The sequence below is a fragment of the Mustela nigripes genome, chromosome 7 (assembly GCF_022355385.1).
Source record: "Mustela nigripes isolate SB6536 chromosome 7, MUSNIG.SB6536, whole genome shotgun sequence".
In the NCBI taxonomy this organism is placed as follows: Eukaryota; Metazoa; Chordata; class Mammalia; order Carnivora; family Mustelidae; genus Mustela; species Mustela nigripes.
In genome coordinates, this window is record NC_081563.1 from 127,453,807 (window position 1) to 127,479,672 (window position 25,866).

Genomic DNA, 25,866 nt, shown 5'->3' on the forward strand with positions numbered 1-25,866 from the left:
CATCGGGCTCTCTGCTCAGCAGGGAGCCTGCTTCCTCCTCTCTCTCTCTCTGCCTGCCTCTCTGCCTACTTGTGATTTCTCTCTGTCAAATAAATAAATAAAATCTTTAAAAAAAAAAAAAAAAAAAAGAGTGAAGTCCCTTATCTCTGACCTAGAGAATTTATCTCTATCTTATCCATCACCGCCTAGCAGGTGTTTTGTTGAGGGTGGGAGGGGTGGGCGGGAGGTGAAATCAATTAGGGACACATCAAGTTCGAGACACCCGTGAACGACAGACAGGTAGGGAGGTCAGGTAGACGGCTGGCCCTCTCTGCCTCATGACTCAGGAAAAAATCTAGGCTGGAAATAAAAAATGTGTGAGTCACAAAGCGATGAATGTGGGCGAGATCACTCAGGGAGAGAACATGCCGGGAGAGGGGAGGCCAGGGCCAAGCTTTCTACAACGCCAACATCTAACGGCTGACGAGCAGAGAGGGGGCCAGGAAAAGCAGGACTGAGGTGGCAAAAGAAGAGCCAAGGAAGAGATGGTTTCCAGGAGAAGGATGAAGGGCACCGTCCAGTGCGTCTGTCAGATCGAGGTGGAAAAGTATGGAAAGCTCCACGGGAAAAGGCAACAAGCACTGAGTCTCCAAGAAGCTCCGTCCACAGGAAGCTCACGGAGAATGCTAAGACGCGCACATGGAGGGCCCACGCAGAAGGCACAACGGAGCTAGCAGGACCAACTGGGAGGTGAGGAACCCAAGAGACAGGAATACAGACACTTCTCGTAAGAAATCTGGCTTTAAAGAGGCCAGACACAGGGAGAGTGGCGAGTAGAATCACGCAGCGTCAACAAGAGGGTAGGTGGGAGACAGTTCCGTGTGCTTCCAAGTCTAAACGTTCATCAAAACGTTCAACAGACTTGCCCTAGGACCCCCAGAACCCCACTCCTCCTACCTACATTTATAACCAAGAGAAACGAAAACATCTATCCCCACAGACACGCGTACAAAATTTTCACATCGACATGTACTCAGAGTTGCCAAAAAGTGGGAACAAGTTGAACGGATGGATGAGTGGAAACACAAAACATGATATACCCACAACATAGCATTCTTCAGCCATAAAAAGAATAATGTCCTGAGGCACATGGGTGGCTCAGTGGGTTAAAGCCTCTGCCTTCCCCTCAGGTCATGATCCCAGGGTCCTGGGATCGTGCCCTGCATGGGGCTCTCTGCTCAGTGGGGAGCCTGCTTCCTCCTCTCTGTCTCTGCCTGCCTCTCTGCCTTACTTGTCTGTCAAATAAATAAAATCTTAAAAAAAAAAAAAAAAAAAAGAATGATGTCCTGACATATGCTACAATGGGGTAAGTCTCGAAAGCATTATGTCTAAGAAGTCAGACACAAAAGGTCACAGACTCTGACTTCGTTTATATGAAACAACCAAAATAAACAAATTCACAGGGACAAAAGGCAGACTCGTGGTTGTCAGGGGCTGGGGTAAAGGGACAATGGGGAGTGATTATTAATGGGGATGGGGCTTCTTACTGGGATGAGGAAAATGTTAAAAATCGATCGTGGTGACGGATGCACAACTCTGAACATATTAAAAACCAGTGAAGTGTGTACTTTAAAATGGAGATGTGTACAATATGTGAATTGTATCTCAATAAAGCTTTTGGTTTGGATTTGTTGTTTTTTTTTTCTTAAAGTCTGTGAAATTCTGGGTTTCTAGGTTCCCAGGAGAGCTGGAGATGGGTAGAAGGACCTTGGGGTAGGGGTCGGTAGGGCCCTACGATATTGCCCTCCACCCCCACTAGGAGACGTGGACTCTCCAAACTTGCTCCCCTCAAGTCAATGGTAAAGGACCCACCATCAAGGGAAGAAACCTATTTGAAAGCTTCAGGCAAAAAAAAGGGCCAGGATCTCTCAAAGACCTTAGACCTGGTACCTTAATGCTACGAGCATTTAGAGCAAGAAAAGGACATGGTTCTTTTTAAACTAATGTTGAAAATGGTCCATTTTAGATCACAGTCTTCTGGAATAACAGAGGTCACATAAACATAATAGCATGGGTCAGGCTTCAGAAATGCCCCCCCCCAAAAGAAAAAAACGAGGCAAACACAAAGTTCTCCACAAGTGAACCACAAAACATAATTGCACGCACAGGGCGACAGGATCCCACGAACAGATGCACAGCCTATGACACTCTGGCCGAGAGAGGGTAGATCTCTCATTTGGAAAGCCATTCTCCAACATCTGCAGAGTTCCGGGACATGTTAAACCTTCTTAGGAGAGTAACAGTCTGGTAATCTAACTCACAAATAAATGCTTTCCGTTGCACAGTACATGCATGGGATGGCATTTCTTGGGCTACAGAAGAGCCAAAATACAGTTAAAAATACTGATGCTCATTTTTTAAAAGAAAATTCTCAGTACTGCTGCATCACACTGTGATTTAAGAATGTTTACAGTTATATTTTCTTAAAGAGTTTCCTTAGGGGGGAAAAAAATGACAGAAGGTCTCTATCTCATAGCCATCCTCATAAACAATCCCTTTGTGAAACAGTCTTCATTTACATACAACAGTGAGAACAAGGATCCTGTACTAATTAAGGTCTGGGGCTGGTTAGCAAATTGCTGTAATTGTATTTTCTCTAGCATCCTGTCTCAGAAAACATATCCCTAACCCAGGCAAATCTCAGCAAGAATGATACTGTTCAAGATTTTAATATCTCGGGCTTCCGCTGCATCTGTGCACAGTTTCCAAGTGGCTCATTCCCTTGTGCGGGTGACATTACACAGACATTTTTAAAAATGGTTTCAGCTTTGGCAGCCTGGCATCCACACACCACAGTCATTACCGCAAAATGCACACAGAGCAGGATCAAGAGGCAAGCAGCCCAAACAGGGGAGCCTTTGTATGGAGACGTGAACTCCCAGAGACCATCATTTTTCAGACTTCAAGTCCCTGGCCTTGGAGGGGCTTGCTCTGAGTCATGCCTCGTGTGGCCAAAAATCCTGCAAGGAGCTTTACTGTGAGCAGTCTCCTGCAGAGAATGCAAACTGACAAGCCACTTCTGACCCAGAGATGTGTGCTGTTGGGTTTGCCCACGTGGGCTCTGAGAAACTGACCTGCACCAACCACATCTCCCAAGTCAGGTGTTCTTATGGGGGGGGAGGGGCGGGGGGGGTAGATCCGGGCAACACTGGCCGAGCCACAGTCCTGCTGGTGAGCAATCAGATGGATGCACACTCCCACATTGGAGAGCGGACAGGAGCACCCCGAGGCGCCAAGTCAGCTCATTTCACTCATCTACCTTGCAGACATCTGACTTAGCACCCTTGGGATAGAGCACTTGGCTCTATGTACAGAGGTTGAAACTCAAAAGACAAAACCTGACCCCAGTTCTCCACTTTGCCACTCGATTAATCCCGCTGAGCCTCCATTTCCTTGGCTGTAAAGTGGGAATAACGACACATCTACATCCCAGCGTTACTGCAAAAGTCCAATGAAGTAGGGCGCCTGGGTGGCTCTGTGGGTTAAAGCCTCTGCCTTCAGCTCAGGTCATGATCTCAGGGTCCTGGGATAGAGCCCCGCATCGGGAATCTCTGCTCAGCAGGGAGCCTGCTTCTGCCTGCCTCTCTGCCTACTTGTGATATCTCTCTGTCAAACAAATAAATAAAATCTTTGATTAAAAAAAAAAAAATGAAGTAATAGAATAGCATAAAATACCTGGCACCCAGTAAGTACTCAGAAGACACCAGCGTGGCCAACACACTTGACATCTAGACGGTCCTTCCAATTTGTACCTGAGCCTCTACCCTCAAACACAAATGTCAACCTGACATCTTAAAAGCTGGAAAGCTTTGTCTCCAGAGAACTAAAAGGCTCCAGTAAATGCCCAGGCTGGGGTGATGGCAACGACTGGCTTGGGGATTATTCAAGTTAATAAATGGGTATGTGTCATGGATGTACAAACTGAAACTTAAGAAAACCCGAAGGGTCACAGGGACCAGATATGGGAATAGGATGATAGAATCCTGAGTCAGTTATTGGAGTTTCTGCATGTCCCAAGCAGAGGACAGCTCGGGGCCCACTCTCCACCTACAAGTAGGGAATGATGGTGCCAGTTTCCCAAGATGCTGGAGTGGCCACGTCACCTCCTAAAGAGCCATCTCCTCCCTGGCAGGGGCAGTTGGTGGGACCAGGTGTCCAGACACCAGCCCTTCCCTGGCCAAAGGCCAGATGCTCGAGACCAGGTGAGCAACTCTCCCAGGGGACTTTGTCCCGTTGACTGTGAGGAGGCCATACACTGGCTCTGCTCCCCAGAGCAGCCCTGGACCTCCGGCCTTCCCCCCAAGCCTGTGAGCCAAGGGACCACCTTCCATCCATCCTTTTCCTGCTCTCATTAACCAGAACGGCCTTCTCTGACTCATAACCCAAGAATCCTGACTGGATGGTGTCGGGAACAGCGGGCTAGAGGAGTCAGTACAAGTTCGCTGGGTCCAGGTCATCCCACCGTGGACTTCAGAGATAATCAGGACTGACGACAGAGGTAAGTCAGCCTTTACAACCAACCCACTTTGACTCCACCACCTCAGCTCTCCGCCACCTGAGCCACCCAGCATGGCTCCAGGCCTCTGTGAGCGTAATCCATGCGCCTGACCCAAGGCTCTAGACACAAATGCACCCCCTCACCAGGCCACCCACCCCTGCAAGACAGGAGCTCAGCTCCACGAAAAGAATGCCAGCCAAGGCGGTCCCTGGGGGAAGAGAAAGGTTTTCCTCAAAACCAGGGGACCCCTTCCATTCCCTCTCATGGTTTCCCCACCACAAGGGCCCTGGGAAAATCAGTCCCAGCCGGCCGCAGCAAACTTCTCCTAATGTCAGAGAGGCCAACAGGACAAGGAGCTGGCCTTCTGCAAAGCCTACAACTCTTCACAGTTGAGCATGGCTCTCCCCTATTCTCCACGCCCCCGTCCTAGAGGTTCAAAATGGGAGAAACAGTAGAAGGTGGTAAGTAAGGCTTCTACCTGACAGGCCCATCCATAGAAGCTCATCGTTCCTCCTCCTCCTCGGATCGAATCCCGCCTAACGCTTCTGAGAGCGCACGCTATGGCCGGGTTCTGAGCCCTCCGGTTCTGAGCCCTCCGTGGGTGTGAGCCAATTCAGTCCTCCCCACAATGCTCTAGTTTTTCCAAGCCCGCGGATAAAAGGAAACTGAACCGTAAAGAATAACCCAGGCAATGGGGCGCCTGGGTGGCTCAGTGGGTTAAGCCTCTGCCTTCAGCTTGGGTCATGATCTTAGGGTCCTGGGATCGAGCCCCACAACGGGCTCTTTGCTCAGCAGGAAGCCTGCTTCCTCTCTTTTTCTCTCTCTCTCTGCCTGCCTCTCTGCCTACTTGTGATCTCTATCTGTCAAATAAATAAATAAAATCTTTAAAAAAAAAAAAAAAAAAGAATAACCCAGTCACGGAGGAGGCCAGACTGGGAGCCCAAGGAGTCCGGCTCCAGAAAAGGTTGTTTTTCCTTTTTTTTTTTTTTTTTTTTTTTTTTAAATCTCTATACTAGAACATATGGGTGGTTCAGTCGGTAAGCGTCTGCCTTCTAGGGTCCTGGAATCGAGTCCTCCTCCAGCACAAGTCTGCCTCTCCCTCTGCCTGCTGCTCCCCCTGCTTGTGCTCTCTCTGAGAAATAAAATAATGCAAAAAATAATAATAATAAAAAAATAAAATCAATCAATAAACCTCTGTGCCACCCTGCTGCTAAAATAGAAGGGAGTGGTTGAGCACCGCAGGCTAGAGCCTGGAGAGAGGGGGAGGCTACATTCCAGCAGAGGAGACTATCAATAAACAAACAGGAAGTACAAGGTCACAGAGAGGGCTATGAAGAAAATCTGGAGTGAGTTTGAGGAGCCTTCTGGAATGCCATAAAGGTTCAATTCTCTCGATCTGTGGGTTGTGGTCCCACAAGTGTATACGTGTGTTTAAGTTTATCAAGCTGGACACTGATGATTAAGAGTTAAAATGTACCAGAAAGCAGTAAACACATGGCAGATGGTAAGAGGCAGCTTTCTCAGCCCAGGAGTGAGAGGTTACAGACAAGGGAGAGGAGAACGCGGCAATGATCCACATGTGATGAATCAGAACTGGAGACAAGTGTACGAACTCATGTTCAGTTTAATGGAGATAGAGAAATCGTTAGAGTCGTGTGTATACACACGGGTCAGTATACACACAGACGTTGCCCTGCTCTGTTGGCCAAGAGGATCAAGAAACAGAGACATCTCCGTAGCAACAAGCACACTGAGGAACCAGAGCCTGGTTTCCAATGCTACGCTCCAGTAAAAGGAACCAGGGTGCCCAAGGGAAATTGGCTAAATCCAGGGCCGAGGCAGAAAATACACAAGATGAGCCCAGTGCATCTTTTAGTGGCTAAAAGTGAGAAAGCGTTAGTCAACCAACCCATCAACCCCACTGATAACAAAGGGACATACACAGGAGCTAATGAAAGGGCGCCTCATGGCCCCAGCTGGACCATCTTTTCAAAGATTTTATTTTTAAATGATCTCTACACACAGCGTGGGGCTCGGACTCCCAACCCTGAGATCAAGAGTCACACATTTCACTGACTAAGCCAGCCAGGCACACCCTTAGAGCCAGAACATCTCAAGCAACAAAATAAAGCAGCCCAACGGACTACAACCCAAGGTTTGAAATAACAGTGTCATGCTGCTACAAATGACTCAGTAAAGAATAACTGGGAAAAGGGACAAATCTGTCAAAGGGAAGACTTCCAAATAATTTGGGTACAAGCTCTGGCCTAAGGAGGTACAGTGTAACCCCCACTCAGTAGGTGTGGGTGGGCGTCGTGACCTCCTTATGAAGAATCCGGCACAAGAGGCTGGTGACCTGACCCGGCCAGCCAGGTGGTCAAGATCGATAGCACCAGCAAGAAAGCACACCCGAGGTTCGCCTGGGTGGCTCAGTAGGTTAAGTCTCTGCCTTCAGCTCAGGCCATGACCTCACGGTCATGGGATCAAGTCCCGAGTTGGACTCCCCCACCTTCCCCTCCCTGCCCTGATGAGTAGAGAATCTGCTTCAAGATTCTCTCTCTTTCCCTCTGTCCCTCCCACCCCGCCTTGCTCCCTCTCTAAAAATAAATGCATAAATCCTTCTTTCTTAATGTATCCCTGATATGATGCGATGTGATGAAAATGCTACTTTACTCGATGCTCTTCCTCCAAAAAACCCGCAATCCCAGTCCCCCGGAGTCCAGTCATGAGGAAGACATCAGATAAACCTCAACTGAGGGACATCCCACAAAATACCGGAGCGGTACTCCTCAAAACTATCAAGGTCACCAGAAACAAGGGAAGTCTGAGAAACTGACAGCCAAGAGGAGACTTAGGGACCCCTAACTATATGTAACCTGGTTTACTGGGTGGGACTTCAGAACAGAAAAGCGACCTCAGTAGAAAACCCAAGGGAATCTGAACGACGTCCAGACTGTAGTTGATAAGGACATACCAACAGAGACTCATCAACTGTGCCAAAGGCGCCATGCTAGTTGCGATGTTTGTTACGGGGAAAAGCTATCACTGTGCGTAGTTGTGCGGGGAGTGGGAGAGGTGACATGGGAATACTCTGCACCATCTTCCCGACTTATCCAGAAACCTAAAACTGCTCTAAAATTACAAGTTATTTTAAAAATATAACAGAAAATGACGAAATGGCTCCTCTGTACTGGGTGGCCAACAGAGGCCTCCAGGAGAGAGAGTCTTAACGATGAATCTGAGAGATAAGAAAGAGAGGCAGCAGGGTCCAGAGCAGCATGTTCCCGGCAAAGGACACAGGACACACAAGCCCCCCGAGAGGGACCAGAGGGGAAGGAGGTGGGCAGCTGAAGTGCACTCGGGGAGAGAACCTGGTAGACTCCCAACAGAAGGTCAGAGGGTGAATGAAGGTAAATGGGTTCACCCAGGCAGGGAGGCCACAGTGACCTCCAACTTGAGCCGAAGGGCACTGGAAGGTCAGCGGAAGGAGTTTGCAAGATACACCCCATCTGATACATCTTCTAAGCGTACCCTAGCTGCTGGAGGGAGACCAGCAGAGTAGGACAATCAAACAAGGGCACCTAGGGGGGTCGTCCCTTCAGGTGCCACGGTCACTGGGAGATACAAGCTGGTAAAGACCCAGGAGGATCCAGGGGGCTCTGAAAGATGAGAGGGCGGCTCTCCTCTCTCTGAGCAAAGCAGGCCTCCCACCCCGATGGATGGTCCCTGAGTCTGACCCTTTTGGAAAAGTCTCCACAGGGATGCCTGATGGCCCAGCAGGGTAAGCATCTGCCTTTGGCTCAGGTCATGACCCCAGGGTCCTGGGATGGAGTCCCACACTGGGCTCCTTGCTCAGCGGGGAATCTGCTTCTCCCTCTGGCTGCTGCTCCCTGCCCCCGCCCAACCCTTGTGCACACGTGTGCACGCTCGCTCTCTCTCTCTCTCTCTCTCCCTGGCAAATAAATAAATAAATAAATAAATAAATAAGGTATTTTTAAAAATAGAGAGAAAAGAAAAAGGAAAGTCTCCACATCGACCAACGGGCATTCCTGGGCAACCAAGTGCCCAGGAAGGAAGCGCCGCCTTGGCGGTAGCGAGTCTCTCCGTTGGATGCCATCCCATATTTACTATGGGGTTGCTAGGCAGAGCCTCAGCGTCCTCACCTGCAAAATGGGAACAACACCTTCCACCTCCTAAGGGGACTAAAATAATTCAAGAAAAGGCTCCTGATACAAACGCAGCCCTCGTAAATACAGTCAGCGAGCGCTACCTCTACAAGAGAAGCCCAAGGTGGAAGGATCTTAGAATCTGACCCAACACCCCATTTTAAAGGTAAGAACATGAAGGGACAGAGACAGAAAGTGTGCAAGTGAGGAGCCCAGGGAGGACAAAGATCCCCATGTCCCCCTCTCTGGTCTCTCTGTCCCAAATTCCATTCTGACCACAAGGGGAATGGGACATGCTCACTCATCAGAAACCGTCTCAAAACCCCTCTTCGGGAAAGGTTCTTTCCTTGCTCAAAACCTCCCCATAGCTCTCCTGATCATTACAGGTGCTGCTGGCCCAGCGGGGGGGGGGGGGGGGGGGGGGGGGGGGGGGGGGGGGGGGGCCTGTGATGAAGAGGCAGCAGCTCTTCGACTAGGCCCACCTAGGCCCACCGGCCACAACGCCTCAGTCTGCCTCGCCATGGCTCAGGCACACCCTCCCCCACTCCCCAGGCACAGACCACCCACCCCTGCAGCCTGACCTTCTCACCTAGGGCACCCCCACACACACCCCCAAACCATGCCGCCCCCCCATCTGTGAGGCCATGCCCCAACAGCCCCAACAACAGCCAGTTTCCACTTCACAGCCCTCATTATCCGACCCTCATCTTTGCGCCAAATGAAAGGGCTATCTTATAAAAAGCCTCAAAAAGCTTTGTTGTTTTAGATGCCTCTAGGGAGCCACTTCTTATAATGCTCTCTGGCTGGATTCTAGAAAGATCTAGAATCTTTCTGGCAGAGTCTAATAACCCTCCCCCCAGCCCTCCCTACCACCCCCGTATCCCTCAGCTCGGAGCAGACACTCAGTGACTTGTCGAAGGAATATCCTCACCTTAGTACAACCATGAAGCTTGGAAATGAGCATTTTCATTAACCAAAGATGGGGAAAATGCTCCAGTAGCTCATTCCTAAAAACACCCTGAAGACAAAAACTGAATAACTACTTCCTTCTGGGAAGCCTCCTACAACCTCACACAGACCAGATGAAAAGTACTGATCCCACAACTAGAAGATTTTGAGGAGGGGCCCCTGGGTGTCTCTGTGGGTTAAAGCCTATGCCTTCCGCTCAGGTCATGATCTCAGGGTCCTGGGATCGAGCCCAGCATAGAGCTCTGCTTACCCCCCTCTCTCTCTGCCTGCCTCTCTGACTGCTTGTGATCTCTGTCAAATAAATAAAAATCTTAAAAAAAAAAAAAAAAAAGATGATGATGATGATTTTGAGGAGTCTAGATTCCAAATTAAAACAAACATCCGTGTTTGCTCTAATTTGCTAACTTTTGTCCTAAATGCAAACACTGGCCCCAGCATTCCAGAAAGTCCTACATTTCCTCTTTATCTCTAACCAAGACCACCGTTTTCCAAGGAAGTGAGCCAACCTTGTTTCACTTCCATGATTCCAAAGAGGCCTGTTATTAAAATCAGAAACCCAGCAGCAGCTGGACACTCTGGTTGCTTCTAGAACATTCTCTATTTAAGTAGTGAATTCCTGAAAGTCACCCTGCAGAGAGGCAGCGAGCTACCCTCCCCCTCGGTCATGATACACACGTAAAATATACTGAGGGGACGATCCCCATACCAACCCCCAACAGGCAGAGACCTACACAGACACACAGGGAAAGGAAATCAAAAGGAGAGGGATTTCTCCACAAATTAGGCCCATCCATCAAAGGTTCCTCTCAAAATCGGAGGAGTGTTACAGCCACGGAGCTGAAGCCACACTTCACTGCACGACGACAACCAGAAAAAGAAATTCCAATTTCCTCCTCTGCTCAGGAATAAGATAATACAAGATTTTTACTCACCTTTGGAGCGAGTAGAGATATCCATGCCCTCTACCACCTCCTGTTCAGTTTTTATTTCCTCTTCGGCCAAGCTGAAACAGAGCAAATTATGTTCACGTTTAGGTAGACTGAGAACTTGCCCCATGGGGGCCACTGTTAAGTTCTAACAACAAACCCACATTGAAGACAATCCCCCATCCTTATGCAGGGCTGGGGGGGGGGGGCCCACACTGTATTTTCAACAATGTGCTAAGACTCCTAAAGGAGTTCTTCAAACCACTAGGTTGTTCTTTTTTTAAGTCAAATTACTATTCCAGTTGTCATGCTGTTGGGGGATGCAAAAAAAAGCACATTTTTAGACACACAATTACAATCTGCTCCCGTGGGCCAATGAGAACCCAGCCGGCAAGTAAACAAGTTACCCCTTGTTAACACCAGGTTCAGGTTGGAGGTGGTTCGCAGGGTACCCGAAGTTCTGATCTCTGAATTCTGCAAGGCAGAGAGCACTTCCCAGACCTCCTGGCTAATTCTTACAATCTCCCAACAAGGCAGAACAGGAAATACATATATATATAGGTTAGACTGCAAAGTAGGAGAATATGCCCAGGTTAGAAGCAAAAGGCCTGGTCTCAGAACATTCAAACCACTTATTCCAGGAATTAGGCTTGGGGTGTCCATACCCCCCATCCTCTAGAGGTTTCCTCTCTGTTGCACGCATGGCTTAGAGAAAGCATTCAGCACTCTTGAGCTGTGACTAATTATCCCCCACCACAAAAGTGGAATGAGGAAGGATTATTTAAAAGACAGGCTGAGAGATGGGGGTTGGGGGTGATGGGTAGCAGGAAGCAGGCCCCTAGGCTGGGAAGGTCCACCAGAATCTTCTCTCACTCTCTCAGCTGGAACTCCCCTTGAGTAAGAGTACAGACCCCTTCACCTGTGTTCCCCCACCCCCACACACACACCTTCCAGGCAAGCCAGTAGAGTTCTGCTTATTTACAGGTGCAAAATGTTTTGAGGTGCTGGAACCTTCCAAGCCTTCAGGCTGACATGGCAGTGATAAGAATGTGAGCAAAGTACTGGTAGCGGCAACTCCATCAGCCTGTGATTCACCATGAAGAAAATGGGTGCATCACCAATGGATACGGCCGGAATTTTCCATTTGGAAGACTCAGAGCCAGGACTGGAGGGAGGGCTGAGCGAGAGAGGAAGGATTAGAATGTCCCTTCTGTGGTCCGTGGTCTGAGACTGTGACAAGACAAAAGATGAGTCCAAAAAGGCCCGGAACCTCAGGGTCAGATGGAGATGGCTTTAGGAGAGAGCCATGTCTCATACCTAGGGCAAGAGGACTCGTGATGGGAACCAGAAAGGAAGGAAGAAATACAGCTCAGAATAAAATTAGAACTTCCACACCTCAAACTTAACTAGTCCCAGCAGAGAGAAGAAAGGGAGTTTGAAATTGGAATATTAACACATTAAGCGCTCTGATACGGAATCCTATTAACAATTTCATTTACACTGTGTCTGTGGAGAAAGCTGGGACACCAATCGCCAAAGAAACAACCGGCATTTTGTCACAAATGGTTTCCATCAGAAGCAGACTCTTAAATTTAAACACTTCGCTAACATGCAATATTACGAGGTGATTTGTGGAAGGTGATTTTAGCACGAATACTTTTACTCCAACTTCAGAGACATTCTCAACTCAGAAACACACACTGCCAGCAACACACACGCCGCCCAGATGAGTACTTGCTGATGGTTTCTTGCCTGGGGTGACTGGAAATACATTTTCATAAAAAAAATACACATCTATCAAGCAGCCCTCAGCGATGGGGAGATGGTCAACTTGAAAAGAACAAATAGCAACCTTGATCTTTCTAGCCATTAGAATTCTCCTTCCCTCTCTGAAATATGTGAAATCCTAAAGTTCCTACAACCGATCCCTTATTCTGAGGGACAGAGAAAAATGCTCATCTGGGATCCTATCCAAAGGTACAGTGATAAAACAGTTAGGCAGAACAGAGCCCTTAAAACCCAATTGAAGGATTTCTGCAGTGATGAAAACATTCGAAGGTGTACTGTATTGATCATGGAGGACTGCATTCCCAAGAACAATTATCTGGCTTGTGGGAGCCCAGGAGGAGAGGGAGTCCTTCAGGCAGGGATGCTGCTGAGAAGCCAAATGCAAACTAGTTGGGTGGTGGCTATTTGCTGCTGCAGAAAAGAGGGGAGAAAAGTAAAGCGGTTTTATCTTTCCAAGTATTACAAGTGGGCCCCATAATCACCTAACTTTAGCAACAGCACCACCAGCTTCAGCCAAGGATTTCGAGCACAATTTCAGAAAACCATCTTTTCTCGCAAATCAGCAAGCCATCCTTTCAAAGGGAACCCATGCACACACATGCACGCGCGCACACACACACAATAACTTGCATTTGACTAAAGGAAATTGCAGTGTCTCTGCGTTAAAAGGGAAAAAAACTTCACTTACAAGAGCAAAGACCAGAATGCAAAATGAGTCATACTGAACAGCCACATCTAAAGGGACTTCCTTTTTTCTACACCACTGATCTCAGGTTTTTTCTGGTGGTTGTTGTTTGTTGTTGTTTTTTTTTTTTTTTTTTTTCTGGTTTAATGTTAAGGACTGGTATGTTATTAAGGGAAAAAAATTATGACTATTACATCAAAAGTGGTAGTGAGAAAAGATCTGTACCTATCTGAATGACCCACAGATCATGGTCAATTTAGGTTAAAAACTGTTCAGTCGTTTGGAGGGAAGAAAAAAAAAGTCAAATAACAATAATTGTTAAAAAGAAAAGGCAGCTGCACCTGGAGAAAAGACTTTGAACTCTTGTCATTAACACATTAAAGTCTTAGAAAATACACAGCATCTTTCCTATCTGCTAGCTTCCAGCAACTACAATTATTTTAAATCAAAAACAATGGAACAACAAGCCCTTGTTTCAAACTGACATTACTTTTTTTTTAAGGTCCACTGGGGAGCTGGGGGCCCACTAAAGAAAAGGGTAAAATTAGCTGCAAACCGAACAACAGCCTTTCACCCCAATAGTAAAATACACCATCAACTAGTTGTATACAGGGTCTGTTCCCACTGCCACCCCTCTCGCACTCACATTTGCCCTAAGTCACTTGCCTCTGGATTTCACAAACTGATACGTTTCAGGCAATTAAAGAAGAAATAACAGCGTCTGCAAATACAACCAAGACTTGCCCATCCGGTCCCAGAAAGAATAAAAGATGTGTCCCCCAAGTGCCTGAGTAAGAAAACCCAGGCTTGCTTCTTAACCTGCACGCATTGAAAAAGAGCAATTAAAAGTTGCAGAAGAAGTGCATCACCTCCAAGATGTTTTAAGCCCTCTGATTATTAATTCTGAGGACTCAGGGCTGATCCGTAAGTCCCAGGAATGCCATCCCCTCAACACTTTTCCAGAAGAGAGAGAGAAAGAAAGAAAAAACCATCTAGTTTTGACAGGAGAGAAAAAAGAAGGGGAAAAAAAAAAAAGCCTGGATACACAATGCCCAGACATTTCCTTTCCCCAAGTGCCCCTACTATTTGACTTTTAACCAAGAATATCCAACCCAGCTAGAATATATAACCAGCATGCACAAGACTCTGGTTCTACAGAGGAAGCTCTCATCGCACAGCAATTCCAAGAATCATGCATCATTCGCAAGGACTTTTCCTGTAGCTTTTTACTTTCATTCAAAATACCAAACTGGTCCAGGCTGTAAGAAATATTTAATCCCCAAGACACAACATCTTCCTCTGCTAGATCACAAAAGAGTGAACATCAAAATAAGAAAACCATGCTTCCCTAAATCTGCAATTAATTTTTTTTTTAAATTGGGGGGGTGGGGGGAAGGGAATGGTTAGCAGAGCAGCTTTATGTAACACTCACCTAAAACAGGCAGAGTCATCGGGAGCTAAGCTATTTATGCAGGATTCTTAAAATGGCGTCTGGCAACACTGCCTCATTCCTGTATCGAAGCTAAAATGGTAGCAGGTTGTTCAATAGCTGCGGCTCTCTTGTGGAAGCAGCCCTGCCAGTTTCAAAGCCACCTTCCTAAATATCAGAACTAGGAAAAGCTCAACCAAAGGACACCAACAACCCAACGTTTAGAAGCTTAAAAAAAAAAGAAAAAAAAAATCTGCAATGACAGGGGGAGTTTGTGAAGTCACAGGTTCCTGAGGAAAACCCTTTCCTTTTAGATCCTGAGGCTCTGAAGATGGGGGCCCCCTTGCCCTCAAATTAGGTGGGTGGGAGGTTAGGAATTCTGCAGCCCTGTGGCTTCAAAGGCAGGCAAGACAGGTGTCTCCACAAATGCAAAAATGTTAAAGGGAGCAAGCTGGGGACGGGGAGGAAGCCCATGCCCCCCTCTTGATACATTAGAAACCAGCTCTGCATCCCTACCAACAAGGAGCTAGGTGAAAGCAAAGTGTGGCAGGGACAGCAGCCATCTGAGAAACCAAGCTAGAGGGCTGCACCCCTGTTCTGAGGCCAAGGTAAAAGAAAAAGGCTGTTTATAAGCCTGAAAACGGCCACCAAACAACCCAGCCAGTCCTAAGACAGTTAACCTCAAGGAAAGACAATCTGCGTCTGCAGAGGAGGAAAAAAAAAACAGTCAAACACTCGCTGAGCCAATGCACGGGATACTCACAAATCAGATTTTTGTCCACCCCCAACAGAGCCCTGAAAATTAACAATGGGTTTTGCAAAACCCGCTTTCAGAGGCCGAACTAGCAGCCTCGCAGTGGATAATGTAATTTACTGGTACAGGTCTGAGAATTGGCCTCACCACTCTGGCGCTGAGTGGGGAGTTTCAAGGTGACTGCTTTTTAGCTCCAGGGGAGAAAGGAGGGCATGGTGCCCAAGGCTGTGCCGGGGCAGGGACGGGAGGTTGGCTCCTCGCCGGCCGGTAGGTAGGTAATCTTGATGAGGAGGGACAGGCTGACAGCAAAGCCAGCCGCACTGCTGACATGGCTCCCGCCTGCTTGTTTATCTGTAAGGAGAGTGGGGAGTGGGGGGAAGGGCAGCAGAGCCTTAGCAACCTGGAGCCAAGGGTGAATCCTCACTTGTTTTGCATTTAAGATCAAGGAGAAAGGACTTCTAAACGGACTCCCTTCCTAAGACTTACTCTGCTGTGGGGTGGCCAGGCCCCTTTTGCATGTACCTTTCTTTCCAGGGTCAACCAGAGGCAAAGCCAGATCTGGGGCCTCGCGGCTGACAAATGTTTGTTGCCTCTGCCACAGGAGAGAGAAGGAGAAAGAAGGCAAAAGAAACAAAGAGATCACACATTGGAAGTGGTTGGACTTTTTTAAAAAACCTACCTTTGCCTCCAGGGTTTTCTGGGTCACTGTCATCCCCGCTTTTTAAAAACGTGACTCATTTTCCCCCCTTCTCCTATTTAAGACCTGAAGAAGTTCTTCCCCCGACAGTTCTCCCAGGGAAAGAAAAGCGGGAATGTTTTGTTTAAGAGAAAAGGGGTTACAGGACAGAAAAAAAGAAAAGAAAGAGAAAAAGCCATTGTTTGCATCCTTAATTTATAATCCGAGAGGCCCCATTGTTTCTTTCTGACTCAAATCTTTGAGCTGTTAATTATAAAAGTAACTGGACGCAGCTCCAACAGGCGAACTATGTTCATGCGCAGCAATTAGAAAAACTCTGTAGAAAGTTTACTGAGTGATTATATATAATTAATTCCTAGTTACAGACAGAACACTGACCATTTTCTGGAGCTAATAAAAGCAGTTACTCCCCCTCCCCCACGTGAATGCCATTTAATTTCCCAAAGCAGAAAAGTGAATCCATCCTGGAGGGTCTTGAAGGAAAAAAAGAGAGAGAGAGAGAAGAATCAAAAGCTCCAGTGTTGTCTGTCTGTTCCTTGCAGCTCTGAGGCATCCTCTTTAGGGACTGAGGAGGCAGAAGGAAAACGGGAAACAGCCCAAGTTCCGTGCCTCCCTCTGAAATTTATAACTGGGGCAGAAGATCAATCTACCTTGATGTAAAAAAGGAAAAGGGGGTGGTGGGGGGCGGGCAGTGGGCGGTGGGGAGGGAATGCCCCGGGACTGGAATGTAGGAAACTCTTCAGCTTGGCAGAGAGGCTTCTCCTAAAAGGAACAAAGATGGTAGAAACTTCCAGAAGGCCCCTTCTCAGTCTGGCCACTCCAATTGTCAATCTGTAACCTTTCCTCCAAGTCTATTGGTTCAAAGGCTGGAGAGAGGAGCCCCATTGGGCTGCTCTGTAAGCCAGCACTGCTGTCCCTACCTAGTCCTGCTGCAATGCAAACATCCCCCCCCCCCCACTTAGTGAAACTGGGAAATAAGCTACTTTGGAAGCAATTAACTTTTTACAGACTCATGCTTGGTGGTGGCCACAGTACCAGAGGAAAGCGGCCAGCTTGGTCCAGGGCTGGGAACTTGCTGGGACTGCACATATGAAAACAGACCTTGGCTTTGCAAACCTGTGGGAGCCATTTTAATGCAAGTTTTTAAAGGACAAATGCCTTGCCCTTAGGTTTCCTTCCAGCCCAACAAACACGCCATTATGCAAACGTTGAAGGCACCAAACCAGGAATCTTGTGATTAGATACTGCTTCTAGGGAGGCCACAAGAACCTCAATATGTAATTTCCATTTACAGCCAGGAGATAAGAACAAAGAAAATAGCTAAGTGTCTGGACTGACTTGTGTGGGGTAGTAGCACTGTTCAGTTCTAAGTACACAACATCATTAACTGCCTGCACTTCTTAACTCGAAAAGCTGGCCTGGCACGGACTTCTCTTAACTCAGAACTGGTACATTTCTCGTTATTAAATGAGCCTTTTTCCTACTGATGCTAAAAGGTGGGTGCCTGGACACTAACTTAAAGGAAAACAGATTACTGACTCCACAAAGTTGGCAATGTATTTCCAGCATTTACAGTCATGCTAGATTGGTCTCCAGGCTGGAAATTTATGTAGTGAACTTCTGGGCAAATTCCGAACCTAACACTAAACAAGCGTCTACTTTTTTTTCCCCACTCTTAAGTTCTAGCTACAGCATTAAGAGATCAGGGGAAGTGTAAAAAGTGAGAAATAAATCATAAGGCAAGCGTGCATACAGATGTGTGGGTCAGGCTTGGGAAGAGGCCAAATCTGTTGTGCAAGGAGTCCCAAAGCAAACCAAGTTTGGTGGTGGGTGGGATTTTACACTACAAGTACCCTAAAAGGGAGTGCTGACATCCCTGCCCCCACACACCAGCACCACTACCAGGTTCTGCCCTCACCCATGTTTCAGGCTCTGTGACACTAAGAACAAGCACTGTCGTTACATTTCACAAGCAGATCACCTACCCAGAGTTCTAGCTAACATCCACACAATCCCAATTAAAGGTCTCCAGTCAAGTCACAATGAACTGAACATTTCTCCCCTGTCTGAGGGTAAACAGGAAGTGTGATCTTCAATCCTAGCAGCAGGTTATCAGGAAAAACAGTGGATTCAAACAGTCACCTAAAATCAAGACACTATTAAAAAGCCCTTATTTGGTTCCTGCTAATGAAAGCCCCCCCACACACACCACACCACCAATTGCTGTAGCCAAGACCCTCTGTTACAAACAGACCCCAAGTGTCCGCCAAACTCTTTATACATGGTCACAGAGGAAATGGATTGCTTTACTTACCCAACAAATGTTCAAGCAACCGTCTCATTTTTCCACAGTTAAGAAGAGAGAACAGGCTGGCAGATTTGGGACTTGATCAAAAAGGAAATTTTTTTTAAACAGTTACATGGGATTATTAAACACACACACACACAACACCACAACCCAACAACTGAATATGGAATGCCGTCATGAGCCACAGATAGGATTTTATTTCCTCTGCGCTCCATCACCCAGGAGGGCAGAGGAGGATACAATGTAAAAGAGGGAAAAGAAAATGAAAACCAGGAGAAAAGATGCATTAGTTCATTGAAAATCATGCAAGAGTAGAAAGCTGAGGAATTCAAAAAAGAGTCCTCACAGATTTGTTGCAGGATGTTGTCCAAGCTCCCTCCCCCTCTACACACAGCCCCCCCCCACCCCCATTCCCTACTCCAAAAACTTCCTCCAAAGCCTAGAAAACACTTTCAGAAACATTTGCTGGCTGTAGGCTGGCTTGCAGAAGAACACTCTGTATCAACAGAAGTCAGGAAAAAAGGCTGAACAATGTAGTTGGAAGTGCAGCAGCCCTACAGGGAGAGAACAGACCATGAAGACACACCATCACCCACCTAGGCCCCAGGAGCCAGGCTCTCTCCTTAGCACTGCTCTGCTGAGGGCTTGGTTCTTTTTAAAACACACGTCCTCTCTTGTCAGAACTTACTCCAGCCTTCCCAGAACCTCTTTGGAGAGGTAAACTTGCCTGCTTTGCTGTCTGCCATGAGCTCTCCTTGGAGAGGAGCCTGCTTGCTTACCTTCCATTTTCTTCCCCCAGCAGGCATGTGACACAGGAGAAGACAATAGTGCAAGGGGGGGGGGGGGGGGGGGGGAGAACTGCTGAGAGAGAGAGAGAGAACAGAGAGAGAGAGACAGAGAAAGAAAGAGAGAGAAGAGGAAGAAAAAGAAAAAGAAAAAAAAAAAAAAAAAGCTTCTTTTTTGGCATTCCAGGATCTAGCTTCAAACTATTCCAGAAACACCATGTCCTGGTGAAGAAAAGGTGTGCCAGGCCTTTGCTAGTTTGCAAAATCAAGCTATGGCTAATGGCTCCTTAGCCATGTGACCCAAGAAAGCAAAAAAAATTCTCTCTAAACAGTTCCAAGTTAACCTAAGTGCTGTGGGGGTGAGTGTGGCACGGCCAGCCACAGAGAAATCACACTGCTCGCCCACAATTCGGATGTCTCAGAGGGAGGGGGAGAAAAGATGGTTAAAAAGTCGAGCTTACCTCTGTGGATGCATTGTTAACACTGTGTAATGTCAATACTTATAAAACATGGAGGACAGGCTCCTAGTTCTCACAGAAAAAGGGTTTGGCACTTCGGCTTGATGATCTGGCCGCCTAATAAAAGCTCATCCCCGATTGGCTGCCCCGGCAAATCGGAGTGTAAGGCCGCCCGGGATTGGCTGAAACACTTCCTGAGCGATTATCTTTGTGAGGCTCTGGTGAGCAAGAGCCATCCTGTGCATAGAAAAAGACAGGCTAAGCTAGGCCTTTTGCTGCAAGAAAAACTTGGGAAAGGGGCCCCCAGACGCACTTCTCCCACACCCTGGCTCGATTTCCCGGCACGGGCAAACCAGTGCAGCCAGCCTGACCTGCTCCAGCAAAGCCTGAGGCCCGGATGCCACTGGGAAGGGAGTTTTTGGGGTGAGCTGAAAGGGCTCACCCTCACCTGCCCCCACAGAAGCGGCTCTTGGCTGGGAGGAAGCCTGGCCCTTTTCTAGAACAATCCAGCAGAGTGGTTCTCCCCCCCACCCCGGAAGGGGGGGAGGGGCAGGGGACGGCAGAGGGAAGCGGAGGAGTGGGGAGCCCCAGGAAAACAGCCAGCGGGGGTTAAGAAAAAGGGGTTTGAGGCAGGCCTCTGGGGAGCTGAGGGAACACAGACAGGACCGCCGAGCCCCGGAAATCGCTGCAGGGCAGCCCTGGCTTCTCAGAGCAGAGGACTCGGGCTGCTGGGGAGAAGGGAGGGAGCAGAGTGGTCAAGTTTGCATAGTCATTGTCAGAACGCCTCCTGGAAAAGCAGGCCAGAGAGCCATTTGCCCGCGGAGAATCTAACTTCTCACCACTCCCCCCCTCACCCAGGACTCCAAGGAAAACCAAAATGGGTTCCTGCCTCCCTGCCAGGATGCCAATGGGGGCCCCCCTCTCCGTCCTTACCCTAAGAAAAGCCCAATGCGCTCCTAGCAGGCCACATGCCTAGATCTACAAACTTCCCTTCCCCTCCCGGCCCCCTCCCCCACCACGGAGGCCTGCTAAACCTGTCAGTTAAACAAAAATCTGACTTCCGTATTAGTCTGCAATGCCTTCAGCTTCCTGCCTATTAACCCTCTCTCGGACTCTGGGCCTGGCTGGGAAAAACTAGGCCCTGAGATCGCAAAAAAGGCCTGTGGAAAAATACCAGCTGCAGCTCTCCCGGCAGATGCAGAAAGAGAGCGAGCGAGCGAGCCGCTGTCTCTCGCCTTTGCTTCCCAAGGAGGCGTGTACCTTCTGAATCCAGGGCACAGGCAGTGCCTCTCGGTCTGAGAAGCCATTTAAATCCAGAGGGAGAAAGAAAGATGTCAAGCCCAGCGAGGGAACAAGAACCCCCATTATTAGCCAGGCCTACACCCACAGCTTAGCCCTTCCTGCTACAATCATCCCTGTATGTATGTTCTTGGGGAACTGGGCCCTCGGTGGGCAGACAAATCCCATGAGCTTTATAAGGATTCTTGCTTAAATTTATTTCCACAGAGAACGGCTTCTTTTCGTCCCCTAAGGCAGATGGAATAGCGACTTCACACACAGACCTACTCTTGGCAGCCCCCCCACCCCCATCTCTGGCACTGCTCCCCAGTAAAATATTAACTAGTTTTTCGGAGCTACTTATAATTCCACCCATTTCAATAGTATTAGGAGGTCTTTGCCTGTTTCCTCCCGAAAGCTGCCTTTGTAGTTGGTCTGTACCCTGAGAAAGAAAAGGCAAAGGCAGAAGGATCTTAAAATGTCCATGCTTGCTTGCTTGCTTTTTTTTTTCCCCCCTCAAAGACAAGGTGCTTAATTAACAAGATTTTTTTTTTTTTTTAACAGCAAGCTGGAACAACAGAAGCTAAACAAACACCATTCTTCAGAGGCTGGAGAAAGCTTCCAGAGGTGACGCAGCCATATGCCAGGAGGTAAAACTATGGCCCAATAAAGTCTCCCCTCTCCTCCTAAAATTAGGACTCATGGGCTTTCTGGTCCCACACCGTTCGTTCCCACAAAGAAAACGTAGCGCTGATCGCCTGCTCTCCCCGCCCCCCCCCCCCCCCCCCCATGGACAACAGATGCCCACCTCGTGCACATAAATTCTTCCTGGCTGGGAATCTTCTATCAAACAAATACAAGCCAGGAACCCACACAGAACGTACTGCAGGGGCAGGGCCCAGCTTTATGAAAAGAAAGGGGATTTTGTTGCTGTTGTGTACTGGAAGAGGCCCAGATGCAGGGAGGGACACCTCCATCACCAGGCCTGACAAAGGTCCAGCAGTCAGGACAACAGGCCTGGGCCTCACTAGAAGGGAGGGGCCCCCTCTTCCTGCGGGTGGAACCGAGTACAGGGACACCAAGTCAGGGACAAGAGGTGGAGGCCGGAGCTAATCAGACGGTGCTGTGTGCTGTCCCTCCTGGCGGCGTGGGCAGCAGCCCTCCCCCACCATCCCCTAGGGAACACTGTCTACCTCTGCGGGTGCAGCTTTTGGGGGAACAGACATGTCTCTGAGTCTGTGGCAGATCTCGTGTGCCACCAGCTTCACGACCCAACGAGGAAATGAAATATGCCACTGGTGCTCGTGGTGGATTTTAACCTGGGATTAAAGCTTGTTGCATAAGCAGCTGCAGCGTCCGGCTCGCTTCCCCCACCCCCCTCTGATCACTTGATCACTTGAAATGTTTTCTGGGGCAAAGAGCAGGAAGCAGCCGACTACTCTGGCAGCTCTGCTCTGTCTGAGGAATGCTATTGGCATTCGGGTAAGTCTGAGGTTATCAGAAAGACAGCGATTGGGCTGGGGACAGAGACAAAGGTATGGTGGCAGATGGAATCCTGGGAGGGACAGGGGTTGAAAAGGAAGCCTGGGGCAGGCCTACTAAGGGCCAATCCTGTGCTTGATGGAATGTGCCTGATAGGCCAGAAATAAACCAACGTTGCCAGCCTCCATCCAGAGATCATTCCGTGGCCCTTCTCAAACACCCCCTTGCACAAAGTAGCCCCAACAGCCCCGGCATGCTTGCCCTGGGTCCAGTAGAGTGCAAAAATCATCGCTTTGCCCTGATGACTCCGTGAGGTACGGAGCATTGTTGGAGATTTGCAACCCAGCCCAGAGAGGTGACTTGAGAAGCACAAGGTCACACAGCTGGCAGGTGCCCAAGACCAGATTTCCAACCCAGTTAGGACTCCACAGCTCTAAACTCGGTACCTTCACCTTCCTCTAAGGGAAAGGACAGAAGAGAAGCCGAGCCAAGCAGAGCAGAAACAAGGCTAAAATCTACCCAAGAACAGCAGGATCTGCGTCTTCTTTGAGGAAATGGACTCCTTTGAGAATAAGTTTTAAGTACTGAAGGATGGAGCTAGGAGACCTTCAGCTCAGACTCATTTAGGGCCCAGAGAAAGCTCCTCTCTCCGTAGAAGCCTCCAGCAAGATGTTAAGCACTCTGCTATCTCTAAAATGAGGTTTTTTATATTCCTGGAAATCAGTGGTTCTCAGTTAGGGGTGGGTTAGCTGCCCCCCACCCCAGGGGATATGTGGCAATGTCTGGAAACTTGGGGGCTGTCATACTTGGGGGGGGAGAGGTGCTACTGGCATCTGGTGGATTGAGAGCAGGGAACATTGCTAAACACAGACACCCCACGACAAGGAATAATGCTGTCCAAAATGTCCACAGTGCTGAGGTAGGGAAATTAATAAGCAATGAACTAATAAAAAGATTAAAAACATGTCTCTCTTAATATTCCCAGGGGATGGAGAGAATCAGGAGACAGAATCAGGCTTACGGAAGCCAGACGGAGTGTCTCAGTGATAAAGCTGGCCTCAAAGGAGAGGAAGGGCTGACCCGGCTCCCTTCCCCAGGCAACTTACTGCCGCGGAGGCCTCGCTGAAACGGCTCTCCGCTCCCGCTGGCCTGCAGCCAGCCGAGCAGCGGGAGGAACCGCGTCGGCAAGCTGCATCCCGAAGATAGCCCGCTCCCGGACTAGCAAAATAAGCACACTCCGAGTTATCTGCCTCGAGCTAGCAGCAGGCCGCCCGTCCGTTATGTGAAACGGGCGGGACTGAGGCAGGGAAGTGTTTTAAATATCTTGTTTTGTTTTGTTATTTTTTGGCCAATTGGAACCGAGGCCGGCTTCAGGCACGGTGACAGAAGGGCTCACCTTCAGAGCATGGAACTGACCGAGTCCTGTTACAGCCACAAAGACGTAATTAGGACTTGTCCCTACCTTGGAGAAGAGGTGCCCTCCGGAAGGCTTTTTTTTTTTTTTTTTAAACTTCTTCCTAGGAGGGGCGGGTTGGTCGGATCCAAAAAATGGGGGGGGGGGGAAAGGGAGGGGGGGGGGGGGGGGGGGGGTGAGGGGTACATGACCATCAGGCAGATGGCCGCGGTGTGGGTGCGGAGAGACTTAAGAGATGCAGGAAGAAAAGGACAATCAGAAGGACGAAGATTCAGGACCTCCCCTGACCTGCTCTTTTTGTCCCCAGCAATCACCGTTATGGAAAGGGGAGCACGTGTTTATTTCCTGTTTGTTTCTTTGTCCCACTAGACCAGTGGCAATGTCAGGAGACATTTTAGGCTGTCCCATCTGGAGGAAGGGGGCTGCTACTAGGATCTGGAGGGTCCTAAACACTCTACCAAACACAGGACAGCTCCCCCCCACCACCCGCTACAACAGAGAACTAGCCAGCCCTGAGTATCCCTAACGCCAAGGCTAATAAGAAAGCCTGCTGTAAACGGAAAGCTTTAGGAAGGGAGAGCCTGGTGTGAAATTCTTCACCTTTGCGCCCTACAAGTGGCAGAGCTCAATTAAACGCCACCTCCCACCTGGACAGAAGCACTCGGGTCTCCCACCTGAGCACCTGCTCCTGGTCTCCTACCTGAACAGGGCAGGGGAGTTAGACTGGGAAGAAACTGGAGTATTTACACACATGCACAGGCTGCAAGCAATCCTTTGCTAAGAAGTCAGACCTCATCCCTTCTCTGCTCAAAACCCATCAGTAGATCCCACCCAAGTGGTAAAAATGGCCCACCAGATCAGTGCCCTGCTCCTGATCGCTGACTCCACTGCGTTCTTCTCCACTCCCAGGGCTCACTCTGCTCCCTCTCCGCGCGCCTCCCTGAGCCTCCTCCATCTGTTCTTCCCACCGCCTAACCATTCCCTCCCTCCTGCAGCCCTTCCCCGTTGCTCTCCAACTTCCCCTCCCCCAGACCATCTCCCCTGCTCCCCAAGCCACCTAATAACAGACAAGCCCTGTTTCCTCCTGGGCCTACACGTATCCGCCTTCCTGCCTTCTCCTCTGCCATCACTGTCTTCCCCTCCCCGCGCCTTCCCAGATGCCTCCCCCCTGCCTCACAGCCATCTTCTTCCATGTTAACCTTTTCTCTTTCCACATCAAGAAGCAGAACCGTGCAGTGACTGAGTGCGTCGCTGCTGGCATCAGACTCTCTGATGTCTGGGTGTGAATCTTGCTGCCGCACTAGCCAGCTGCCCCGCCTGGCTTGAGGTACAGAATTCTCTGTGCCTTGATTTCCTCATCTGTACAATGGGAACAATAATAATACCCACCCGGAAATCCACTGCATCAAGGTGGAAGGTGGTCAAGCACGAGTTGTCACACAAGACACAGTGAGCACTCATGCACTTGCTTTTACCACGTCCCTCTGATGACTCTTAAAAAGGAAATTTCTGGAGGCTTCCAAGTCATTTTTCTTCCTTTTCTCAACATCAAAATTTCCAAAGGAGGGTAAGGATAAATCCCACTGGCTGGCACGCTCCAAGCTTTATGTCCAGTGCTATTCCAAGCACTTATCCTCCCAAACCTGCAAGATGGGCCCCATATAGTCACCATATATTCATCAACCCATTTCCTTGATGAGGAAGCTGAGGAACTATTAATAGTCCCCTCCCATTAAGAAAACATCTCAGGTGCCTGGATGGCTCAGTCGGTTAAGCCTTGGCCTTCAGTTCAGGTGTGATCCCGAGGTCCTGAGATCGAGCCCCACATGGGCTCCCTGCTCCACCTGGAACCTGCTTTTCCCTCTGTAGCTCCCCCTGCTTGTGCGTGTGCGCACGCGCTCACTCTCTCTCTCTCAATCTGTGTCAAATAAATAAATAAAATCTTAAATAAATTAAATCTTTTTAAAAATCTTAAAAAGGGGCGCCTGGGTGGCTCAGTGGCTAAGCATCCATCTTCAACTCAGGTCACAATCCCAGGGTCCTGGGAGCGAGCCCCGCATCTGGCTTGCTGCTCAGCAGGGAGCCTGCTTCCTCCTCTCTCTGCCTGCTTGTGATCTCTATCTGTCAAATAAATAAATAAAACTTAAAAACAAAAAACAAAAACCCTTAACTTTATAAATAAATAAATCA

General features: G+C 48.8%; 1 protein-coding gene and 1 long non-coding RNA gene across 11 annotated transcripts in view; one reads left to right on the forward strand and one right to left on the reverse strand.

The window, feature by feature from the left end:
* ZMYND8 (zinc finger MYND-type containing 8) overlaps nt 1-20,486 on the reverse strand; it is a 124,705-nt gene extending 104,219 nt beyond the window's left edge. For 2 of the 10 annotated variants that reach the window (XM_059407171.1, XM_059407162.1), the window contains exons 1-3: nt 20,436-20,486; nt 19,506-19,739; nt 10,605-10,675 (exon numbers count right to left, since the gene is read on the reverse strand). In XM_059407171.1, coding sequence (XP_059263154.1) covers nt 10,605-10,675; nt 19,506-19,519 — 85 coding nt within the window. In that variant the 5' untranslated portion in view covers nt 19,520-19,739; nt 20,436-20,486. Of the gene's footprint in view, nt 1-10,604; nt 10,676-11,545; nt 11,672-14,503; nt 14,666-18,855; nt 19,025-19,505; nt 19,740-20,435 lie in introns of those variants that run through there. The other 8 variants (XM_059407172.1, XM_059407164.1, XM_059407173.1 and 5 more) reach the window with 7 other exon arrangements.
* Nucleotides 20,487-20,541: 55 nt separating this feature from the next.
* Nucleotides 20,542-23,462, forward strand: LOC132021999 (uncharacterized). The gene is made up of 3 exons (XR_009405482.1): nt 20,542-20,919; nt 21,345-21,430; nt 23,248-23,462. It is a non-coding gene; the product is annotated as an uncharacterized LOC132021999 (long non-coding RNA).
* The last annotated feature ends 2,404 nt before the right edge of the window (nt 23,463-25,866 follow it).